Below are 23,498 nucleotides of genomic sequence, written 5' to 3' on the forward strand. Positions count from 1 at the left end.
CACTTGGCTGTTCAGGATTGTTAAATTGATTCGTGATGCACTTACAGCAATCATTTTATAGCTGATCATAATTTGTTATATTGTTTTGACTGCATGGACGAGACTGAAGGAATGGGGATGTAGAATTACTCGACCTTACAACCTCTTAGGCTGAAAACAACTTATTCCCACCACATCTCACCTGTATGACAAAGGCGGCTCTCCTCATGTCAACAAAGTGCTTCCTCTCCAGGACGGCCCTGAAGCGGCGCTGCAGCGTGACGATCCGCCGCAGGACTTCCTGGTGGAGGAGGGTCTGAAGACGCTGACGCTCCGCCTCCCGCAGGAACACCTGCATCACACAGGAACATTTAAATAAGCATGGTACTGGAGCAGAGAAGATGGCACACCAAAGATACATCTACAATCCGTACCATGGTGTTGCCCACTTGATACCCAGCAGGAGGGAGGTGGATCCGTCTGAAAAACTCCCTGATGCCTGACTTGGTTGGGCTCGTGCCTCGAGGCAGAAGCACATGAAAGTGATGCACAAAGTCCTGCAACATGGTGTATGTGTGGTCAGTAAAGCAGTTTTAGATATGCATGAAAAGATAAATACAAAGCAACAATATAATGGCCTTTCAAACATGGAAATCAAAAAGAAAAATGCTTACTATGCTAACAAATAAACAATATGTAACTAGGGCTGAAACTAACGGTTATTTTCATAATCAATTAATCTGCAGATTATTTTCTTGATGAATCGATTAATTGTTTAGTCTATAAAATGTCGGAAAATAGGGAAAAATATCCATCCTAGTTTCTCAAAGTCCAAGGTCTTGTCTTTAAATGTCTCGTTTTGTCCAAAACCCAAATGATAATCAGTATAATATGATATAAACAGAAAAGAGATGGGAATCTTTGGATTTATTAGGCTGAAAACAGCTGTTTCTGCCATTTCTTAAGATTATTTTTTGGGGTATTTTTGGAGAGGGGGGAATGACATGCAGCAAAGGGCCGCAGGTCGGAGTCAAACACGAGCCCGCTGCGTCGAGGAGTAAACCTCTATATATGGGCGCCCGCTCCACCAACTGAGCTACCCAGGCGCCCTCTTTCTGCCATTTCTGCATGAAAAAATACTTTAACAAATAGTCAATTATCAATGTAGTTGTAGATTATTTTTCTATCGATCTACTAATGAATTTGTCAGCTAAACGTTGCAGCACAATATGTAAGAATAATATGGCATTGGCTAATAGATCAGCTGCAGTAGGAGAGGATTACCTGGAAGGTATACTTGATGCTGTATCCTGATTGTCGGATCCGGACGGTTTCCAGCATACCTGTGTATCTGAGCTGTCTGAGCACCAGGCTGTCGTTGAAACGCAACGGCAGCTGACGGAGACAGACAGACAGACAGACAGACAGACAGACAGACAGACAGACAGAGAGAGAGAGAGAGAGAGAGAGAGAGAGAGAGAGAGTGAATATAATGAAACAAGAGTCGGCAGTCAGTCGTTAAATACAGCTTCTCTTAAGTGCAGCAGGAATTACCTTCTCAGCGTTGGAGCGAATACATTTGACAAAGTACGGCTCCGATTGATCAAGAGTCTCCATCAGCTTATTGAGGGACGCCTGCACACACACAAACACACACACAAACAAACCGGTAACGTCACATCCTCATTTAACGTAAAGACAAAGCCAGTGGTGGAAAGTAACATAGAACCATTACTCAAACACTGTACAATGTTGAGGTACTTTACTTGAGAATTTACATTTTATGTACATTAATCTATCAATTAGCATAATACAATACTATAATAAACATGATTCTGAAATGGGGCCATTCTGCATAATGAGTACTTTTACTTTTGGTACTTGAAGTATATTTTGGTATTGCTACTTTTACTTAAGATAAAGATCTGAGTACTACTTCTAACACTGGAAAAACGGCACTTTTATGTTGCAAAATAAGACAACATTTATGATTCAATATTGAACTCTTTATCGCCATTTCAGAACAGTTGATAAGAATTTGTATAAAGTAATGTTAATAGCTCACATCATAATTACTGCTTTTATTCAGGCAATAATATGTATTAAATGTATTAAGTAGTGTTTCAATTTGATATTCTTCTACACTTTAATGCCAGTTTATATTCATTATCTGCTGTTGCTGCGGCTGAGTCCCTAATGTTGTTGTAATCCACTGATCTTCCAGCAGGGGGCGACGGCAGCACTGACCTGGAACTGTGCGCTGATGCTGGGCGGTTTCTTCTTCTTGTGCAGGTGGAGCAGAGACTTGGTGATGCGGTCGTGGAGCGTCACGCTGCTCAGGTAGCGCAGAGACTTCACGTCCAACAAGTGCTGCATTCACAAAACCAGATAATATAAGAAGCTGTGTCTGGGAGCTGATACCTGTTGTATCAATCGGTCTTTGATAACCGTTTCTGAAGATGTTGTTATGCTGTGACGTGTTTGTGTCTTACCTTGGGAAGGCTCGGCTTGCTTTTGACGTTTTTGTTCCTCCTACAGGTGAGAAATATAGTTTTTATGAAAAGATATTAAAAGAAAAATTCAGGGTATGAAACTACCATTTAAAAGAGCACATACATTCATCAAGTTGGGGATAATTTTTGCAGATATTTTTTTTAAATGGATAGGGGTGAACTAGAGATACCCCCCCCATTTTAGTCCACATATGTTTCTTCCTGTGAATACTGTGGCTGTACTACACAACCTACTACACAACCCAAAAAGCAAATGGAAAGCTGGAATCCTGGATCGGCTGTTTCTCATACTCGTTTTCCGTTTCTACCAGCTAATAGAGGTAGCTACACATTGCTGAAAGGGTGTGACAGGGTACATATGCTGGGGGGAAACTCCTAAAAAAGGGAAAAAACTAATTCCCATATCAGGACTAATATTAGACCCTGAGTGATACACACATTTTCATATTCTGATTTTGAATTAATCAGTTCAGACCAACAGATTTGTTTTTTAGACAACAAATCAATAGCAAAATACTGGAGTGTGTGTGTGTGTGTGTGTGTGTGTGTACATGTGTCACTCACAGTAGGATGCCCTGAGCTCTCTCCAGGAGCTTGCTGCTGGTCGAGTTGAGGAAGATCCCGTCTTCTTCCAGGGCGGGACTTCCTGTCGAGGACACGCGACCAGACCTGGAGCTGCGACCGTTACAGCCGACACCAAAGCCATCCCTACAGCAGGCAGGGGGAGGGAAGGAGAGAGACGGAGGGAGGCAAGGAAAGATAGAGAGAGGGAGTGATATTCAGTTAGGTTCGGCAGGACTAATTTGAGACAATGTTAATATCAGAAATACTGTTTATTGCAGTTTTACATTTCGATTTGTCACACTTTTTTTTTATGAAGATTTTCCAAGGACCACACGACACACACAGAAACAAAACAAATGAGATATTTCCCTATCCAAAGTTTTTAGGATAGAGGGTGTTGTACGCTGCGCAGATTTTAAAGCCCCTTGAGGCAAATTTGTGATATGGGGTTGTACGAATAAAATTGACTTGACTCCAATACTTAATTTGGGTGGTACTCACCAGCTGGCCTTCTCATTCAGGGCGTTGGTGCCTTGAAGATCTGACAGAGGTGTGCGGGGATTCTTCCTGGTGATACCTGGACGGCAGGAGAGGAGAATAAGAGACATATGTGATTTAAAGCTCACTGGATTTATGTAGTAATTCATCTCCGACCACAGCATGAAGATCCACCTCTCCCATCACTTCACCTTTACCAACAACCACCACGTTTTCTACAGAGCTTTAACCCATATCATCCCAACAGCCTCCCTCTATCCCTCTCTTATCTGGATATCTACCTTTATCTACAACTAAAGCTACATGTTGCTCTTGTCTTAGACTGGCTTTACTTTTCCACAGTCAGCCCCAAAGGTTTTGTGTGTGTGTGTGTGTGTGTGTGTGTGTGTGTGTGTGTGTGTGAGTGTTTCAGTGGTTTTGGCAGCGGGACATTAATGCCGATGGAGACATTATATATGAAAACAAGCAGCTAATGAGCCGGGGGTTTCCAGTTTACATTTGTGGTTTTCTCTTGTTAAAGTTTAAACTCACTGCTTTTACTATGCCATGACTTATTTTAAAGAACTGAGGTCAACTTTGTAGTCTGTATACTTTAGTAAAGGTGATTCCTGAAGCTGTCAAGATACTAAATGGAATTAAAGGAATAGTTCCACTTTTTGGGAAAAGCGCTTGTTCGCTATCATGCAGAGAGTTACCATCCTTATGATTGTACCATAAATATGAAGTGATGACCAGCAGCCAGATAGCTTAGCTTAGCATAAAAGACTGGAAACAAGGAGAAACCGCCTGACTCTGTACAAAGATAACATCTGACTATCCAGATTCAAAAAAAAGAATGGTTGAAAATGATGCGGCAGAGGTGGAGAAGAGTATTTCAAAAATGCTGTATCCTACATTTCCCATAATGCAACTTGATAGCGTCTTTTTATTAGAAGCAGCACCCCTGGTAAACTCCCAAATCTTTCAAACTCCACGCCATCCCTTTGTGACACAGGATTTCCGTTTATAGTCTCCAAACCCAAGGCGAGATAACCCCTGACGATATCAACAGGGTTATTTTTTTTACATATTTCTCCAGAGCCACAAAAGACATCATACAACTGTTTTTTACAGGCTAAGAAGTATAAACCATGACTAGTGCGCTGGTTTTGATGAAAATCAGTGGAGTTTCCCTTTAGTGAAGGAAACTCTGGGGAATTTCCTTGGAAATTTGAGTTAAATCCCACGGGAGTAATGTATGCATGAAAACAAAGTGCTGTTTTACAACATGAGGACACGTGACAGTGGGAGGTTTGGGCACACGATGACACACTCAGCCGCACATGTACAAACAAATTCGTACACATCTGAAATGTGTGACAAACGACAACCAGAAAATCCGAAGGGTGTCATTAAACCCTGCCGGTTCCCATGAGCCGGATTCATCTGTCTGATCACTCATGCGTGGGAATAAGTCTCTGCTGTTAGGTGAGTCAGTTGGAACAGAGTGCCAAATGATCCAGACGTCTGATTTCTAATATCTTATTAACAGCTGTAATGAAACCAGCTTATTAAGGCTGAAAATCCTCAGCGATCCATTATTCTCAATTTGACCACCAATGCCTTTTTCAATACAGGCTGGAATTCATTTCTTGAAGAGAATGGCTTCTGATTGGAATAAAAAAAAAAAAAAAAAAGAGGACTTCTCGCTTCAGCTCACCTCGATTCAACAGACCTTTATCGACAGGAATCCATCCCATCATAAACCCCATTAACAGTGAACACCTTTCTAATGCGGCCTAAATGAGTTGAGGGTTGAATATCACTCCAAAGTTGAATTAATGTAGCTAAAAATGTAATGTTTAAGTCCAGTTTAAACCATATTAAACCATTCTTCCTTTTTTTTTTAAACGTTTGTTTATTTCCATTTTTATTTTTTGGGGCATTTCTGCCTTTATTTAATAGGAAAGCTGAGATACGGAGGCGAGAAGACATGCAGGAAAACCGTCACAGGTCGGATTCGAACCCTGGACCTTCTGCGTCGAGGAATAAACCTCTGCATATGTGCGCCCGCTCTACCAACTGAGCTTACCGGCCACTATGTTCATTATTTAATTTTCTGTATTTACCCACATTTATCTTGTTTACTTTTATAAGGATTACTTTCCCTGTTGCTGCAATGGTTCTTTGGGCAACTTTCTATTATTTGTGAATATGATAAATAAAGTTAAAACACACACACACACACACACACACACACACACACACACACACACACACACACACACACACACACACACACACACACACACACACACACACACACACACACACACACACACACACACACACACACACAAAACACATAAGTTGAACCTGAAGAAAAGAAACTACTTTCTAAAAGCTCCTAACCTTAATAACTTTAAGAGGGTGCTAATCCTCACCAGTAAACACAATGTATTACTTTTCCAAAGGCATTGTCACTACAACTATCACTGTTGACCCAACAAACATATCAACAGAACTTGAAATAAAATGTCATACATATAGTTAAAGTAAAAAAAACAAAAAAAACAAAAAAAAACTCACTAATCAATTTGTAGGGGAGAGATTATAAAATAGGAATATCTAGTTTATTGGATTGAAGCTAATTATATTTCAAGTGTATTTCAGTTACACTGTTTTTCACCTTCGGAAAACAACTCCGCAGACTAATCCATTTTGAGTAAAACGTCACGTCACGGTCATACAGTGGTTACTTTAATATTTGCCTTCAACCCTTTCACGTCTGTTGTGTGTGCAGATGGCCCATTATTATTTTAAAGGGAACCTTTCCATATTTGATTATCAAAAGGTGAAACTGTTTGCTGCATGTCATTCCCCCACACTCTCTCTCTCCTTTCATGTCTTCAGCTGTCCTGTCAAATAAAGGCCTAAAAATGCCCAAAAACTAATATTAAATTTTTTTTTTTTTTATAAAAACACGGAAACAATGTGTGGAAATCAGCTTGAAGCAAAAAGATTCTGTGTTTTCACAATTTAATTTGTATTCACTGAGACTGGCTGGGACTGACCTGTGGCTGTCTACTTTCTATCAGCAGAAACATAATCTGTTCACTGAGAACAATGTCCTCCTGCGGCAGGAAACAGGAGACCTTTACGATCAGATACAATATGGCGCAGAGTCTTGAGGTAGGCTACTTGGAGTTACTTACTGTATTTCTCGTCTTTGCATCTCTGAAGGATCTCGAGGCTCCTCTGGTGAACCGGGTGGTGAAGGAAACTGAAGCTGTCGACGGTTTTGACAACAGAACAGGAAACTGCTGCATCGTTCCCTAAAACAGAGAGAAGGAGGGCAAAAGGATGAGAAGAAGAGACTTAATGAGGCATCTCCATTTTAGAATAGTTTTATAATTAAAAAAAAGACACAAAACAAGAAAATAAAAATTATGAATAAAAAAAAAGGAGGTGAAAGGAAAAGTGGGGCGAGATGGTGAATTAACAAAAAACAGGAGAAGAAAAGCAGCAGAAACAAAAGGATGACGAGGACGATAAGAATTAGAGAGAGAAGGAACAAAGGGACAAATCCCTCCGAGATAAGTCAGTGGTGACATTTTTGAAACACTGCTCTGTAACACTCCTCCCAGTTTTTGAAAATCAACATTGCAGAAGAAGATCAAAACCTCTCTTCTTCTTCCTCCTTCATCTTCAACAGCAGAAGCACAACTCCAAAACTCTTCACCTCCTCAAACACACGACGTTGTTGTTGGCGCAGTTAGAACGAGAGTTTGGACATCACAGGACGAGCACAGCTTTCTTTACGGTAATTAGCAACACAGTTTACGTGTGTGCTTGGAAGTGTAGAGTGAAAAAGTTAAGATCATCTATTAGTCTATAAACAGTAAACAGTCATGTACTTGGGAGATAAAAAAAAACAATAACTTTTGTAGTTATTCCTGTTTCTGACTAAATGCAAGAGTTATGCATTTTGGGCTCAAACTGAGGTTCAATCATGTAAAATAACATAATCAGGGCTGCAACTCATGCATATTATCATTTGGGGTTATTTCTTTGGTTTACCTGACTGTTTAGTCTACAATGTCAAAAACTAGTCAAACATTGCAGATCCCTTAAATGGTTTGTTTTGTCTGACTAACAGTCCAAAACTCAAATATCTTTCACTTACAATGATATATAAAACAGAGAAAAGAAAACAATCATCACATTTGAGAAGGTACAGAGAACAGCTTTTTTTGCTTTGTGAATTACATAAGCAATGCATTCAATATTAAAACTGTTGATGTGGGTCCACTTATCAATGAATAGACAAATTGTTTAAGCACAAAATATAATAAAATAAATCAAATATAATGTTACAATATAATATGGACATCTGCAAGGGAGGTCATCTAATTTTGGACTAAACAGAAGGTTAGTTTGGTGTTTAGTGATGGGGAAAAAATATTTTTTGATTGTATTTTGTTTTCTTGTGTAGCATGAAGACTTTGCTTCAAAGCGTGATTATTTCTCTTTATCATAAACTATTCATAAAATAGGCATCAATCATTAAAAACAAAAACAAATATTTATGTATTATTTAATGCTGCGTTTCAGACAGTTTTTAGCCCGTAAGTTACGACTTCAAGTCACGACTCACGAGTTGGTAGCGTTCCAGGCAAAGTCACCACAAACCCTTCTTGCTAACGTTGATGTTAGCCATCTAGGTTACTTTATGTTGCCTATTTATGTTATATTTATTTCTACTTATCACTGTTAATAATAATAATAATGGTGTCTGTACAGCATCAACGGGGGTCGCCATTGTTGTTTATGTGTGTGTAATGTCAAAAACCGTAACTGGGAGTACAACCATCTGGTACGAGTTCACGAGTAGTAAGTTACGGGTTTGAATGCCGTTCCAGGGCACTTTCACAGGTAGAAGGTTGTGAAAACACGAGTTACGGGTTGCCTGGAACGCAGCATAAGTGTAACAGTCAAAGCTAACCTGCATCATCAGGACTGTGTGGAAAAAAACTGATTTGATTGACAGTAACTAAGCAACTGTCATCACATTCCAATTCTAATGCTGAATCTTGATTGGTGCACAGAGGTACATGACACCAGCTATTTCTAACTGAAACCAAAAAAACACATAAAATAACCAAAACTAAACTGTGGCAGATCAAAGTGTGTTAATGTATGAACCTCATACTCATAGTAAGAAGCTGATTCAGAATATATGTTTTCAGGGATTTTAACCTTTAAGCTGCTGCCACGTTCAATAGTATATTATATTGGACTTGAAGACCTTTCCTCACCAGTTTTTTTGTGGGTGTGTCTGCGGCCGGCCTCCCTGAAAGCCACCAGGGCTCTGAAGTAGGCTCGCAGCACGGCCCAGCGGAAGGTCGCCATGGGGTCGATTCCCATCAGGCCGCAGATGAAGGCGTTCTTGCTGCTCTTGAGCAAGGCTACGATATCGGGACGCATGTGGTCAGTGTTCTTCTCCCTGAAGTCCTGGATGAAAGAAAGACAAATGTGCATCAAGACAAGCGTTTAGGTACTCCTCTGAGGACTGAGTTTGTATCATTATTAGACACATTGGACAACCATAAACAGTATGTGTCTTTTTTCACTATTGATATTTTCTCATCAAAATGGCAAATTTAGCAGTTTTTGTGTGCATCACAACATCAAAATAGGAAAATCATAAACCCAAACAGAAAATGTTGCCTTGTTCTGGGCCCTTGTTAAAAGCCAGTTGGGAGCACTAATTATTTATTCGAAAATGTTACACTGCTGTTACTCCACAAGTAAAGGATAGAGTTAGATGAGAAGATCTATACCACTCTTATATCTGGTAAATATGAAGCTAAGTAAACAGTTATCTTAGCTTAGCTTAGCATAAAGATTGGAAACAGGGGGAAACAGCTGGCCTGGCTCTGTCCACTGGTAACAACAGGACCTTCCAGCACCTCTAAATCGAGCAATCATGAGTTGATCAGTGAACTTAAAGGGTAACTACAACTACTATTTGTTTTTTTTTCAACCTGGACCGTATTTTCCTATGTTTTTGCATCTAAGTGACTAATGGGAACAACAATCTTTGACATTGGTCCAGTATTAAGCAAGATCGCTGCAGTCGGCAAACAAGCTACATTGTAAGTTAATAGGGCAATTGTCCAGCTTGTATTTACCTTCACAAAAGTTCTCCTTTTGCCCCTGACAGGCTCAGATTAATATTTTAAGTGTCTGACAACATTATGGAAAGGATTTCTAAGGAGGTTGACCTTTCTGTTAAAGAGTAAGATCCTTTTATTAAACATAAAAACATCTGTGAAATTGCTTTTGCTAAACCCACCAGACTCCATGTAAATGAACAGTAATTTTAGCATCGTAAAATACACTTCATTCAAAGTCAACAGAAACAAAATAAAACTATGAAAAGCCATTTCCAACCATCACAACTCTAGTTTTGGTTGAAATAAACACATAGTTTACCAATTTATATGTGAAAATGTGATGGCTCTACACGCTAAAAGTATTGCTTTTTTAAAAGGAGTCTGGTGGGTTTAGTGCTAGCGACTTCAGAGCTGTTTCTGGTTAAACAGAAAGGTCTCAAAGAGGTTGTAAAGGTCTATCTCTGAAGGGATCCTTACCATAATGTTTTCAGACACTTACAATATCAATCTGAGCCTGTCAGTGGCAATTGCCCTATTAACTTACATTGTAGCTTGTTTCGCTGCAGCAAACTCGCTTAATACTGGACCGATGTCAAAGATTGTTGTTCCCATCAGTCACTTACACACAAAAAACATAGGAAAATAGGGTCCAGGTTGAAAAAAACTGTTGTAACCCTTTAAGAGGTGCTGATTGGACAGTTGGCAGATGGTCGATTTTGGACAGAGCCAGGCTAGCAGTTTCCCCCTGTTTCTTAGGCTTTATGCTTAGCTAAACTGTCTGCTGGCATATTTCATTTAATTTACCAGACAGAGATGAAAGTGACATGGATCTTCTTATCTAAATTCCAGCAAGAAAGCACATAAGCATATTTCCCAAAAATGTCAAACTATTCCTTTAATCTCACTATGGAGCTGGGAAAAAAAGGCAAATATCTGAATCATCAGCTTCTGAATGTAATGATCATATATAAAGCAAAGTTAAACAAACTGAAAATATATCATTCATTCATATATAATTTTCCATACACCTTCCACTTCTTCACATTAAATATGAGGTGCAGAAACGCTTAAGCACACAACGTTAACCACCGTCTCTTCTTCAGCCTCATGTGTCTGTAAGCAATTAAACACCTCGACTGAAGCTGCGCTATGATAACAGAGCTGTGAACTATAAACCCTTCAGCATTTTTCTCTCGCCGTATGATTCGAGTCAGCTGTGCGTTCACTACCGAGCCAACGTCAGACACATTTCACGACTGTGGCTCTCGCTACACAATTCACACGAAACAACTCCTTGGCTCTCAGCAGATATGGGATACCTTTCCACGTCCACGATAACCAACAGTTATGGATTTATGATGTACAGTCAAACAACAATATGCTCGCCCCGTTCCAGCACATGTGCTTCTTATCAAAACGCAGCTGGAAAGCGAACACAGAATTTGATTTAGCTGAAAAAATATGTTGACAGAACAACAAGTAGGTCTGCTGCAGAGTTTCATAAAGCTTTAAGTGACTCTTCCTTTATCTGTTCAGAGATTACATTTTTAGACTTTTACCACACACACACACACACACACACACACACACACACACACACACACACACACACACACACACACACACACACACACACACACACACACACACACACACACACACACACACACAGAAAAGTTCTGTTTAATTTACATTTTAGGAATTAGGAAAAGATCCAATCCTGATTTACAATACGCACCACACAATCTTAACTTCTGTTAAAGAGCCCTTTTTTATTTTTTCAAGGAACTGATGGCGAGCATTCACAATTTTGTGAATAAAGACATTCTTTCTTCGCAAAATTGCCGCTAATTGTGACGGAAATGGTTCTTTATTAAGTCACCCAAAGGAAGATCAAATCAGACAACAGTGGATACAATTTGGACATCCGGAGCTCAGTTGTAAAACCCCCAAACAAGTTTCCTAATTTGATTCCAGCCAATGTAGTTTTGGCATCTGCATGGTATCTTGGCTCTTCAAACCAGGTAATAACAAAAGAAAAAGCATCTGAATCAGCATCAATCCTGACTGTGGTTTGCCTCCTTTGCTTGATTTTGTTCGGCTGTGGTTCTAAACATGAGCGACTGCTGGAAAGAGATGTCAACATGTATCTCCTTGTACCCACAGATCCCTGATAGATCCGGGTCTCTTTCTTTTTTTTTTTTTTAAACTGGTTTTAAGCTTCAGTTTTATAAAAGTGTGTTATGTTCTTGAAAGATAATAGACTCACATTTTTGGGTGCCTTGATTCGGTTATTAGAATGTAATAGCATTGTTCTTGTGACAAAAAAATGAATTGAAAAAGTAAACGCTTCACAGATATTCATATATGTTACTAACTTAATGTACTGGAGGATGCTTTACACACACTAACCACATTATAGTACAGTTATAATATCATTTATGTGCATTCTCACATGTAGAAAAGCCCACTTACAGTACTGACACACCCGAGCATCTCACCTTGACTCCGTACTTGACTTTACCAGCGTAGTGTGTGATGATGAAGGCGGGCTCCATGACAGCGGGGAACTCGATGTAGCTGTTTCCTTCATGCTGACGCTTGAACTTGTCCAGCAAGGTCTGATTGGAAGCCTGGGGGAAACTAGAGGAAACATGACTTTAATAAGGCGCAGGTTTAAAACTCAAATGATGGGGACTTAAAAAATAGAAATCAAAAACTCTAAAATGAATCAATGACTTTAGACTTCATGCCCAACAATGCGCCTTTTGTTTGGGAAACTCTTTTTTTAACTTTCATCTACTTTTGACCACAACACAGTGCAAATGTAGCAGCAGATGATTGTCCAACTCCTTTTCCCTCACCCTCCTCACCCTCAGGGATTAAAAACGGTCACAAACTTAACTTAACCAACGTTGCAGCACATCTACTTGCACATTCTTCTTTGGTGTTTTCACCTTTGCTTCATTGACATTTTACCCATTTACTACTAACCTCAACATACCTAAAGGGATATTTCACATCATCTAAAGCTCTCCTCCCTACACCTCTGAAACGCACTGCTGGCTGAGCTATATATCCGCAGGGGTCTTACAGCTTGATGCTGTTACTGTAGAAATGAACCCCCACACTCGCCCCCTATCCTGCAGTAACCTAATCCACTTCTCCAGAGGCCCTGAAGCTCCACTAACTGTGAATGATGAGATCTCTAAGCGTCATTCTTTCTTTCTGTGTAATCATTTAGCATGAAGCTCCTTCCTGTGGCAGCATAAATCCCAGGAGAAACCCTGTCCCCCTTCATTTTTACTTCAGAGATCCCCCTTTGACCCTAATTCTGAAAAGTGGTCCCCCCTGTGTCACACACACACACACACACACACACACACACACACACACACACACACACACACACACACACACACACATATATATATACACAAATATATACACACACACCATTTGGTCCATTCCAAGGATCATTCGATCCAGATGAACCAGCTTTGCTGCTAAGTGGCAAGTAAGATGACAGCTAACATAGATAAATATGGCTGTGTGTGTACCGCCTGATGTGTTTTTATGCGAGTGGTGGTGGTGGTGGGGGGGGGGGGTTTGATTTATGGATGAGAAAGATGCAGAGGCAGAGTGCTGACCTGCAGGAGGAGAGTGTTTCACAACAGAGAAGGGAAAGAAAACGTGATCCAGAGATGCTGGCGGAGGAATAAGAACTTCTGCGTTATGCTTTAGTCAAGCTCTGGTAGAATTCCAAGTGTTGGTATCAATCAAGCTAATGAGGAAAAGTCCTGCACAGGGAGCAGTTTGTCTCCTCGATTCACCAGTCGGGTGCTAAAGAGGCTTGTGCAGGGTGATATCAACAAAGTATGCTACAATGAAATATGTTTTGCTTTCCACAACATTCAGACAAGCTCGGGATGTAAATTATAGCAGGGTTTCTGCAGGTTTTACAGAGTCAAATGGTAGACCTTTATGAATGAAATTTAAGACCTATATCACGACATCAAAGTACAACGAAATGCAGAGTCACAAAAGTACATAACCCTGTATAAAACCCTGTATAAATATGTCTACTATGGCATTGGAAACCTACACAAGGAAAAGACTTAAACTTAAACCTTTTCAAACAATACTCTTCTCTCCAATTGGTTTCCCTCAAAAACTCAAAGCCTCAAACAACCGATAATAATCAAGTGTATTTAAAAAGTACAGGCTTGATTTTTCAAAAAAAATACTCTTTTCTCATGTGCTTATTGTTTAGAGTTCATTTGAAATAGTGGAAATGTTGTCCCGTGGAGCTAGAGTTAAGGTCAGGGGATCACTAAAAACATTGTCTGGGGACCATGAATATCAACAGCGAATTTCATGGAAAGTAAAAAAAACAACCACCAATCATTTGATCTATTGTCAGAGTTCTCAGGGTTTCTTGAAGTGTTTTGTAATGGACTTGCCATGCCTAAGAAATCATTACATTTACGAGCTTATTAGACTTCAGGAAAACATGCAGAGGTGCTAAATCCCACAGCTAATGCCACATATTTAATGGGTGAGATGACTGTTTTAACTGTTATCTAGTACATTGATAACGAGATGAGATGGATTAAGGATCTGTCTGATTCAGCCCAAAGTGTAATTTAGAGGATTCCAACCATAAGTACAAAACCTTCTTTTAAAGTTATACGGCTAACTGCTGCTTCCGAAACTATGAACTCTAATTTAGCAGGTGGCGTACTTGCACTCCTCGTCCAGCAGGTGGAACAGCGCTGTGGGTTTCTTGCTGATGAGGTTGAGGCAGCCGCTGTTGTCGATGTACTCGATGTTGTGCCAGGTGATGCCCTCTGCCCTGTACTCCTCCTGCAGGGGGAAACACAGAGGAAGGAAGACTTTGGGTGAATAAATACGCCACGGGCAAATTAGTTACAAGTTCTGTCAAAGCTGTGACAGAGAAAAGGGCATCATGTTCAGGTTACTTAATAGACGTTCACATACACGACAAAAGTGCTATTGTCATCTAATGTTTACACAGATACCATCTGGGGTCGGTGTCTTTCTTGAGGACATTTTTATTATATGTTCAGCGGAGAGGGCCGTCTTTTCCTTACTTTTTTCAGCGAGAGATTCAAGTTTCAACAACTATCATGTAGTCTATATTCACGACGTTCCACTTCCGGGATTGGTCTGTTGGTTGGTACGGATGTCACTCTTTTCAGCCGGATGTCTGTTACCTACCGTTTTCTTTGTGTTGGAATTCTAAACTCCGGTGGATTCATGAGGTCTATGGTTAACTGCTCCTCAGATCTCTGCAGGGTAAATCCAGACAGCTAGCTAGACTATCTGTCCAATCTGAGTTTTCTGTTGCATGACTAAAACAACCTTTGAACGTACACATGTTCCACCCGAGGCTATTTAGCACCGGGGCTCCGTCCGGCGGTTTAAATAAACGCCAATAAACCAGAGGACGTTATTCTCCCATCCCGGAATGCTGCGTGGACTCGCCACACCCTCCTCCGCAGCGCTGTGGAGGAGGGTCTGGCAATGCAAGACTAGCTATCATGTGACAAAAATGCTCTCCACCAGAGGCACGTGGACTTTTATAACAAAAAGTAAAGTGTGTCTCACAAGCGCCAGAATGTATCATACTTGTGCATACTCTCCACGGTTTAAAAACAAAAAGGCCAACCACTGTTTTTACAGCAAAAAAACCTAAATCCCCACGATGAAAACACCTGGCTACTTGTAGATTCTCAGTAAAACCACAGTCAGCTGGTAACATCTATGCGCCCCCAGGGGCCAATGACAACTGAAGTATATGACCCATGTCCTTTTACTACCCCTATGGGAGAAACCAGTGAGAGACACCAGTTACAATCCCAATGCTAGCTGGGAGGAACAGTGGGGAAAAAGTGGAAGGGGAGGTACTTAGTTAACGTTCTCCTCTCTGTGGAAAGCTACTGCTGAGGTACAGTTGAAGGTATGTAAACAGTTCCTGCAGGTCACAGTGTGTCTTACTGTTGGACTGCTGGAAAAGAGCATGCACACTCAGCAAACCAAAGCACAACACTAAAATGTAAGGGTCAGCAGTGGCGAGGCAGGGAGCCTAGCTGAACAAAAGTAGAAGGGATGGTGTCTGTTTCATGAAAATCAATAACAACAATGATCAAAGCACTTAAAATGGCAGCCTCGAGAAGCTGCAGCATTCTTTACATCCCCCCATACCAAATGATGGAAAGAACAACATACTGCTAATGCTGCTGTTCTTAGAGCGTTGCCAGTAGTTAGATACTGTATAAAGCAGTGGGATCATTACAAACAAAAGCATGTGCAACGTTGACAGTACATTTCTTGCCGCTTTACACTAGGGCTGGGCAATATATCGATATTATATCGATATCGTGATATGAGACTAGATATCGTCTTAGATTTTGGATATCGTAATATCGTGATATGACATAAGTGTTGTCTTTTACTGGTTTTAAAGGCTGCATTACAGTAAAGTGATGTACTTTTCTGAACCTACCAGACTGTTCTAGCTGTTCTATTATTTGCCTTTTCCCCACTTAGACATGATGTCCACATTACTGATGATTATTTATCTAAAATCTAAGTGTGAAGATATTTTGTTAAAGCACCAATTGTCAACCCTAGAATATTGCCGCAATATGGATATCGAGGTATTTGGTCAAGAATATCGTGATATCTGATTTTCTCGATATCGCCCAGCCCTACTTTACACTGATGTTTCTTCAATATAAATGGGACTTTTGTGAAATTTGGTGGAGCAAAGGTTGAAGGGGGTAACAAAAAACAAAGTCTCATCCTATGGGTGCCATGAATATGCCCGCCAACTTCATGAAAATCTACTAAGAAATTCAGATTACCAATTTTCAATTGTTATCATGGACAACGTTATCTTTGAGGGTAATTTGTGACCTTATGCTGGCGGTAGACAAAACCAAGCAAACTTTACATAACAGTTTATTAATAATTCCTTCAGTTTCAATAGGGCATTCGCCGCTGTTGGCGCTCGGGCCCTAATTAAGTACAAAAACAAGGAGATAAAGTGTAAACCACACTTTAAAAGTTATAACTAAATAATGAATTATAAACTAAGAAAAAGCCAAACAAAACAAGTGGGTTTTAAACTGCTATTCCAATTCTGTAGAAATATTAGAAAAATAAAAGGTCAGAGGAGTCAACAAATCATTAGGAATCATCTTTCAGAAACCGTTAACAACAATACCAAATGTCATGGCAATCTAGCCCAAATGTCAAAATATCCTGCTATGGTGAACAGATGAACCTACATCTGCATCCTTAAGGCGTTGGTGTGCTACAAACAAACACGCAGAACAGAAATGTGCATAACCCTAAAATAAGCTGTAAATGTGACAGTTTATTATGTTTAGTTTGTGTGTTAGTATGAGAATATTGTATGTATTTGTGTGTATGCATTTTAAATCTCGCTTTTTGATAACGAAGGAATCAAATGAAAAACATTCTGACAATCAGTTTGAACCCAGTAACTAAAATGGGTTAGGGTTAGTCAAGTCAAGTATTCAAAGCAGAACTGGAAGATCATTTTACACATGCGACATTCGACATCTGTCTTCTCCTCTTTTTTTAGGCTGCTGAATCACTGACGAGGCATTCAGACCATGTGTTTGTTTGGTTTCACTCAGAGGTTGCAGCGGATCCAGCGAAACAAATACGGAGCCATGAAGAATGTTGCGTGCGTGTGCTTTTGTTAAAAACTCATCAAGCCGAGCACTCGCAGATAACTGACTCAGTTTATCTGGCCGGCTTTGTTGTGTCTGAGTGAGTTTTTGAACACTTGTGTTGACTCACAGAGACAATTAGATGCAGCCACACAGATAACTAGATAGACATGCATCCACTCATCAGCCATTTTATTACATGCACACATTTACGTAAACAGCTCGGCCCTGCAGACCGACAACTGCAAAGCTGTGAAGCACGCAGAAAGAAGGTGGTTCAGTTACGGTTCGAGTGGCTGCTGAGTTTCATCATTAAGTGCCAGACATGCCAGGTCCAGAAACTAACAAACAGCTGCTTTATGAGCTCTGATCTCACCAGATGTTATTGTCTGAACTGAAACAGTTAGTTTTTTCGTTTAGCCAATTCATTTATTTTAAATTGATTAATTGTTTCAGCAATTTTTTCAAGCAGAAATAAAATTCCGCTGGTTACAATTACTCAAATGTAAAGATTCTATTCTTTTCTTTTTCCTTCATGATGGGGTATGTGCGTGTGTGTTTGCATGTGTGTGTGTGTTGTGTGTGTGTGTGCATGTGTTTGTGGGGAGGGGAGTGGGGGTGATATTATTGTCTTTGTTTTTATAAAGTGAACCACTTTGTGTTGCTTGACTTTTGTATGAAAAGTGCGACACAAATAAAAATTGATTGATTGAGTAAACTTAATGTTTGGGTTAAATATAATGTGAATCTTTCAATATTTTCTGACATTTATTGACTATTTCTAATCATTAATACAAAATGATTTGTCTATTAAGAAAATAAAAGTGAACTGAAGTCCTAGTTTGAAGACATTTTAGTTATCGCTTCAACCTCTCTAAACTCCTAACTGTTGGTCCTCTAATCCAGTGGCGGAGGGTCCAAAGCATCGCTGGTTTATTCTTTTCCGGCCAGGCTGTTTTTAGAGCAGTCCAATTACAGCACTGATGTAGACTCAAAATGGCGAGTGAATGCAACTAAAGAAATGGTAAAATAGAAAAAGCCGCAGAGCTCTGGACCCTGAGAGCTGACTATTGGAGTTTACAGAGAATGGAGACATTAAATCAAAACACTGCAGCAGATAGGAGAGGTTGGACTTCCCTGAGCTAACAGTAAGACAGTAACAGAATAACATCTCAGAGCACACAACACACTTTCTATTGAAAGTGGTTTTTAGTCCTGTCAGCAGAGATGACAAAGATGAAGCCCAAATTGGAAGACTTTACGTAACAAATACTTATTCTGACAATTCCTGGTTACTATTAAGGCTTGCTTTAAAACTTGGACAGGCTTACGTACAATTTTGAGGTACTTTATTTGAGCAATTCCATTCTATGTTACTTTGTTCTTATACTCCACTATGATTCAGAGGCAAATGTTGTTATTTTTACTCCACTACAACTATTTTAAAGCTTAGTTACTTTGCAGATTCAAATTAATTAGTGCAGTGCTCGTTGAAAATGTGCGTTTGGAACATCTTTGGATTGCTTGGCCTGTGGTATTGCTGCTTGTAGAATTTATCAAAACCAAATTGTACCCCAAAATTACTTACAGAAGGATCCCAAACCACTTCAAATGCAACTCCCCTGCATACCCATCTACTTAATTACTGATTTACCTGACAGAGAATGTTGCCGATTCAGAATGCACAAAATCACAATGAAAATGTGGAGTAATCAGACATTAGTGTCATGGACTCATGGCAGTGTGCTACCCACCTGGCCCGTGATGAGAGCTAAACAGGACATATCTGCGTTAATCACCACCAGAACCGGACTGTTTGTGTGTGTGTGTGGAGAGAGAGAGAGAGAGAGAGAGAGACGGTGTTGTCTTGTGTAGTATGAGCGGATGAAAGATCCGAGTGAGTCACGACTCAAACAGGTTTAGTGCTCACTCAGTGTGTGCATGCAGTGTGAGAGGGGGAGTGGCCAGCGGCAAAAGCCAAAGCTTCTTTTACCGATATATATTTAACGATATCTTTTGCATTTCTAATCCCAAAAAAATTTGGCACTGCACTTACTCGTGCCCGAAGCAAGACACCTGTCAAGTTTGAAATCCACTGAACTAACGGTTCGAGAGATATGCACATAAAACCCAGACAGACAGAGAGACAGACAGACATTCCTGCAATTTATAGATACAAAATATTATCAAGAAATAAATGATGAAGTTTTATGATAGATTACACTATCCAGCAGTATTTAAAGTATAGTTGAAATAAACCTCACCTTTACCAGCTACAACACTAGAGTGACGCTTACACAATAATAATCCAGTCATATTATTCTGATGGGCCTTTCGGCAAAATGAGAGTGCTTTTAGCTTTTTTTTATGCTAATACTGTTCTCTACTCAAGATCCAGGACTTTTACTTGCAACAGAGTATTTGTACACTGTGGTAATAAAGTACTTCTTCCACCACTGACATTCCCTGATGTCCACCATATTTCTAATTAATAATTTCAAGATTCAGTGTACCCAATACTCCCCCAATAATTTGCAAAGCCGTAATAAATTAGGTGCCACTATATCAAGAGAGAGACACAACAGATACACAGACACAGATGTACAAAAAAAAAAGTCAAACCAAAACCAATCTGCGAGCAATAAAAGCTCAAAACCGTCTTGCTGTGCTGAAGAAAGCAGGGAGTTCTGTTGTGGTCGATTTGTGGCTGTCCCTCCAGCCATTAGTCTGCTCTGTGTCTGTTCTCTGCTGGGTAACGCAGCACAGCTTTCAACCAGGCCTGAATTGTGTTGAGCTGTTAAAGGTGAGGGAGGTTTGTTTGTGTTGCTATCTCTCTATTTTTCCTTTCTTTTGTATTTCTCCCTCCCTCAGCACCCTTCTCTCTTGTTATGACAGCAGAGTGTTTTTATTGAGCAGGCAGGAGGAACAGCGGTGCAATCATGAGAGCTGGAGCAAGTTCTGGTGGTTTAAAAAGAGAGAGAAACTGACAAAGACACAGACGCAAGAAGAAGAAATGCTCTGTGAGTTTTGCTTTTTATGATCCGGCTAGAAAGAGTTGGACACTGTCGACCAGCGTGACAGTGGTGTGAAGGAATGAGCTGGACTGATCGGAATAAGGGCGTAGAGTGCGGAAAACCTGCATCAAAACATCAATTTACAGATCTACATAGAATAATCGCTGCTTTATCAGTGTGATCATTAAATACATAGTCTGTGATGTTAATCCAATACACTTTCTGTCAAATTCAGTGTGTGGTGAAAAGAAATCCAGTGTTAATACACAGTCCTGGCTGTGTATATGGAAAACTAACAGAAAGGAGTGCATGAGCCACAAAACACTATTCCAGCCAATCGGCAACAGGGGGCGACAGTTGATGGTAAGGGGGGGGGGAGGCAGCATGTGAATGTGCCGGCCGGCCAGTAGTTATCTGTCCGTGAATCTGGGGGGCGGGGCTTCTGAAGGAAAGGTTGTATAGATAGCCGAAGTCCCGCCCCTTCCGGTGGACCGCATGGGACCTTAACTCGGAAAAAATATGAACGGTAGTGAACGGGGGGAGGCAAATTATTTTTTGATCCCGTTTTAATTGAGCCATGGATTACAAATATGATGTTCGTCAATTTAAAAGATAATTTTTCAACCGAAGAAAGTCTCAGTTAGCTGTAGGTTTGTCGTAGTAACACTTAGTTTTGTGTGAAACCGCTCAGTGAACTACATCTCTCGTCTCACACAATCTACGTCACCTAGCTCGATGCTCAACTTGCTCGCTAGCTAGCTAGCTTAGCTCTGTTCCACAACACGTAACGTTATCGTAACTGATGTGTTTTATCCAGTGAAGTGTTTTCAGCAGATAAGCAAAAGAACACGCAAGATCCTCTGCTCATTTGTTACATCCCCGGTATGATACACACAGACATCGTAGCTTCAGCGAGACGTCATCCATGAGACACTGAAGTGCGTAGTCTTTCAAATTACGTATTTTCACAGTCTTATACTTCAACAGTTTAACAATAAACGGAGACTTTCTTCGGTTGAAATTTTTAAATTGACGAACATCATATTTGTAATCCACGGCTCAATTCAAACGGGATAAAAAAAATAATTATTAGCTCTCCATCTCCCATGGACCGGAAGTAGAAGGGCGTGACTTTGGCTCTCTATTTGTTTGGCAGTTGAGTTCAAATATCAACAATCTTTGCACAGCATCGCTTACTGCACCTTTAATAAAATAAAGAGCACGTTTAGTTACAATCTGGCCATTCCTATTAAACATCCTTTAGAGAAACCCCCAGCACTCATTTCTGCATTTACTGTTGGACAATGAAGTCAATACCAGTGGGCAGCAGGAATCTCCCCTTCTATCAGATGAAGGTAAACCGGCCACGTTTTTTATTTCTTTGCAGATATCTCACGAGTTAAACATGATACCATGTTTGCCTAAGGCGGTGGCTGTCGTGTGTTTTCCTACTTTGATATACCGTCCTCACACAGAAAAGAAATCAAGCACCAATTGGCATGTTGAGTGTAAACACTACACTCAAGAGTCAGACACACATCTCCCTGAGGGTTGAGGTTGGTGTGGTCCGATTAGCTTTGGCTGCTGTTCCAAAGGTAAACACACACGCTGCCGATAAGACCAACTGATTGGTTGGAGGGAAGTGAAGCCCGGAGGAAGGAGAAGAGGAAAATCCCCCTGATGGAAAATCACCTTTCAAAATCAGAATGACGGACAAAAAAAAAGCAGTGGTTCATGCTTGTACAATTTCATTGATTTGGTCTTCACTAGATTATCAGATAAGTTAAGTAAAACTTTCAACTGAATATACAGTATCTTCTCATCCTAGATACCTTTACGACACCTTAAACTGGATTTATAAATATGCTGTAGCCACTGTAGGCTACACCATAGCTGATGTGCACCCCCTTAACGATGCAGATACATATCGGGGCTACAAAGATACTGTGTGGAGACCGCGAAAACAACTTGGGCTGCTTGTGTTTTCTCCAACAAATTTCTGATATTTGTAGATACTGTACTATACAGGTGTTAGTTGAGAGTTAAGAGTGGACTAAACATGAGAAAGTTAAAGGTCCTATGACAGGCTGCTTTTTGGATGCTTTTATATAGGCCTTAGTGGTCCCCTAATACTGTATCTGAAGTCTCTTTCCCGAAATTCAGCCTTGGTGCAGAATTACAGCCACTCTACTTTCCTTAGGATGTGCCATTTCTGTGTCTGTAGCTTTAAATGCTATTGAGGAGGAGAGAGGTGGGGCAAGGTGGAGGGTGGGGGTGTGGCCTTGACCAGCTTGCGGCCACGGTTGTAGTTCTATTTCCTCATGGGTGGGCCAAATTCTCTGGGCAGCTGTGGGCGGCGGGCACAGCAGAGAAAGGGGAGGTAACCTTTCCCCTTATGACCTCATAAGGAGAAGATTCCAGATCGGCCCATCTGAGCTTTCATTTTCTCAAAGGCAGAGCAGGATACCCAGGGCTCGGTTTACACCTATCACCATTTCTAGCCACTGGGGGACCATAGGCAGGCTGGGGGAACGCATATTAATGTTAAAAAACCTCATAAAGTGAAATGTTCATGCCATGGGACCTTTAAAGAAAGTCCCTCCTTTTCAGTAACACATATTTAGATAAACCTTTTCTACTGCAAACCTTCTGCTCACTGAGATCACTGTGAATAAAACAACATGAACAACAATTGCACAGAATAGTCTCATATTTAAAATATTTATATATAAATATTATTAAAGCAACAACAAAAAATGTTTGCAGGCAAGCAGAGGGACCAAGCTGGAGATTCAAAGCAATTTCCTTTTCATTTAGATTTTCTAATAAATTGGTAGTGAACTCACAAGTAACAAAAACTACAGCATCGTGAGTACTGTGTAGTTTGGTGAGTTTATGTAAGCCAGGAATGTTTTCGTATCTTCTAACCGAGTGCCAGCAGTTAAAGGCTCAACATAATGCAACAGATGAGGTGTGGAGCGCTTTCTCTCCGTGTGACGTCAAACTGAGGATAGAGGGGGCCCGTGGCGTGAACTGCACGACTTT

The 23,498-nt window shown here is 40.4% G+C and overlaps 1 protein-coding gene across 1 annotated transcript in view; it reads right to left on the reverse strand.

Annotated features, from left to right (window-relative positions):
* The window catches only part of LOC120564602 (unconventional myosin-IXAa-like), a 162,484-nt gene that overhangs the window by 25,308 nt on the left and 113,678 nt on the right, over window positions 1-23,498 (reverse strand). The window contains 12 exon segments of the mRNA XM_039809735.1: window positions 182-331; window positions 414-536; window positions 1,264-1,374; window positions 1,534-1,614; window positions 2,227-2,349; window positions 2,472-2,511; window positions 3,057-3,200; window positions 3,558-3,633; window positions 6,749-6,868; window positions 8,852-9,047; window positions 12,214-12,355; window positions 14,457-14,578. Coding sequence (XP_039665669.1) covers window positions 182-331; window positions 414-536; window positions 1,264-1,374; window positions 1,534-1,614; window positions 2,227-2,349; window positions 2,472-2,511; window positions 3,057-3,200; window positions 3,558-3,633; window positions 6,749-6,868; window positions 8,852-9,047; window positions 12,214-12,355; window positions 14,457-14,578 — 1,428 coding nt within the window.

The sequence above is a fragment of the Perca fluviatilis genome, chromosome 8 (genome assembly GCF_010015445.1).
Source record: "Perca fluviatilis chromosome 8, GENO_Pfluv_1.0, whole genome shotgun sequence".
In the NCBI taxonomy this organism is placed as follows: Eukaryota; Metazoa; Chordata; class Actinopteri; order Perciformes; family Percidae; genus Perca; species Perca fluviatilis.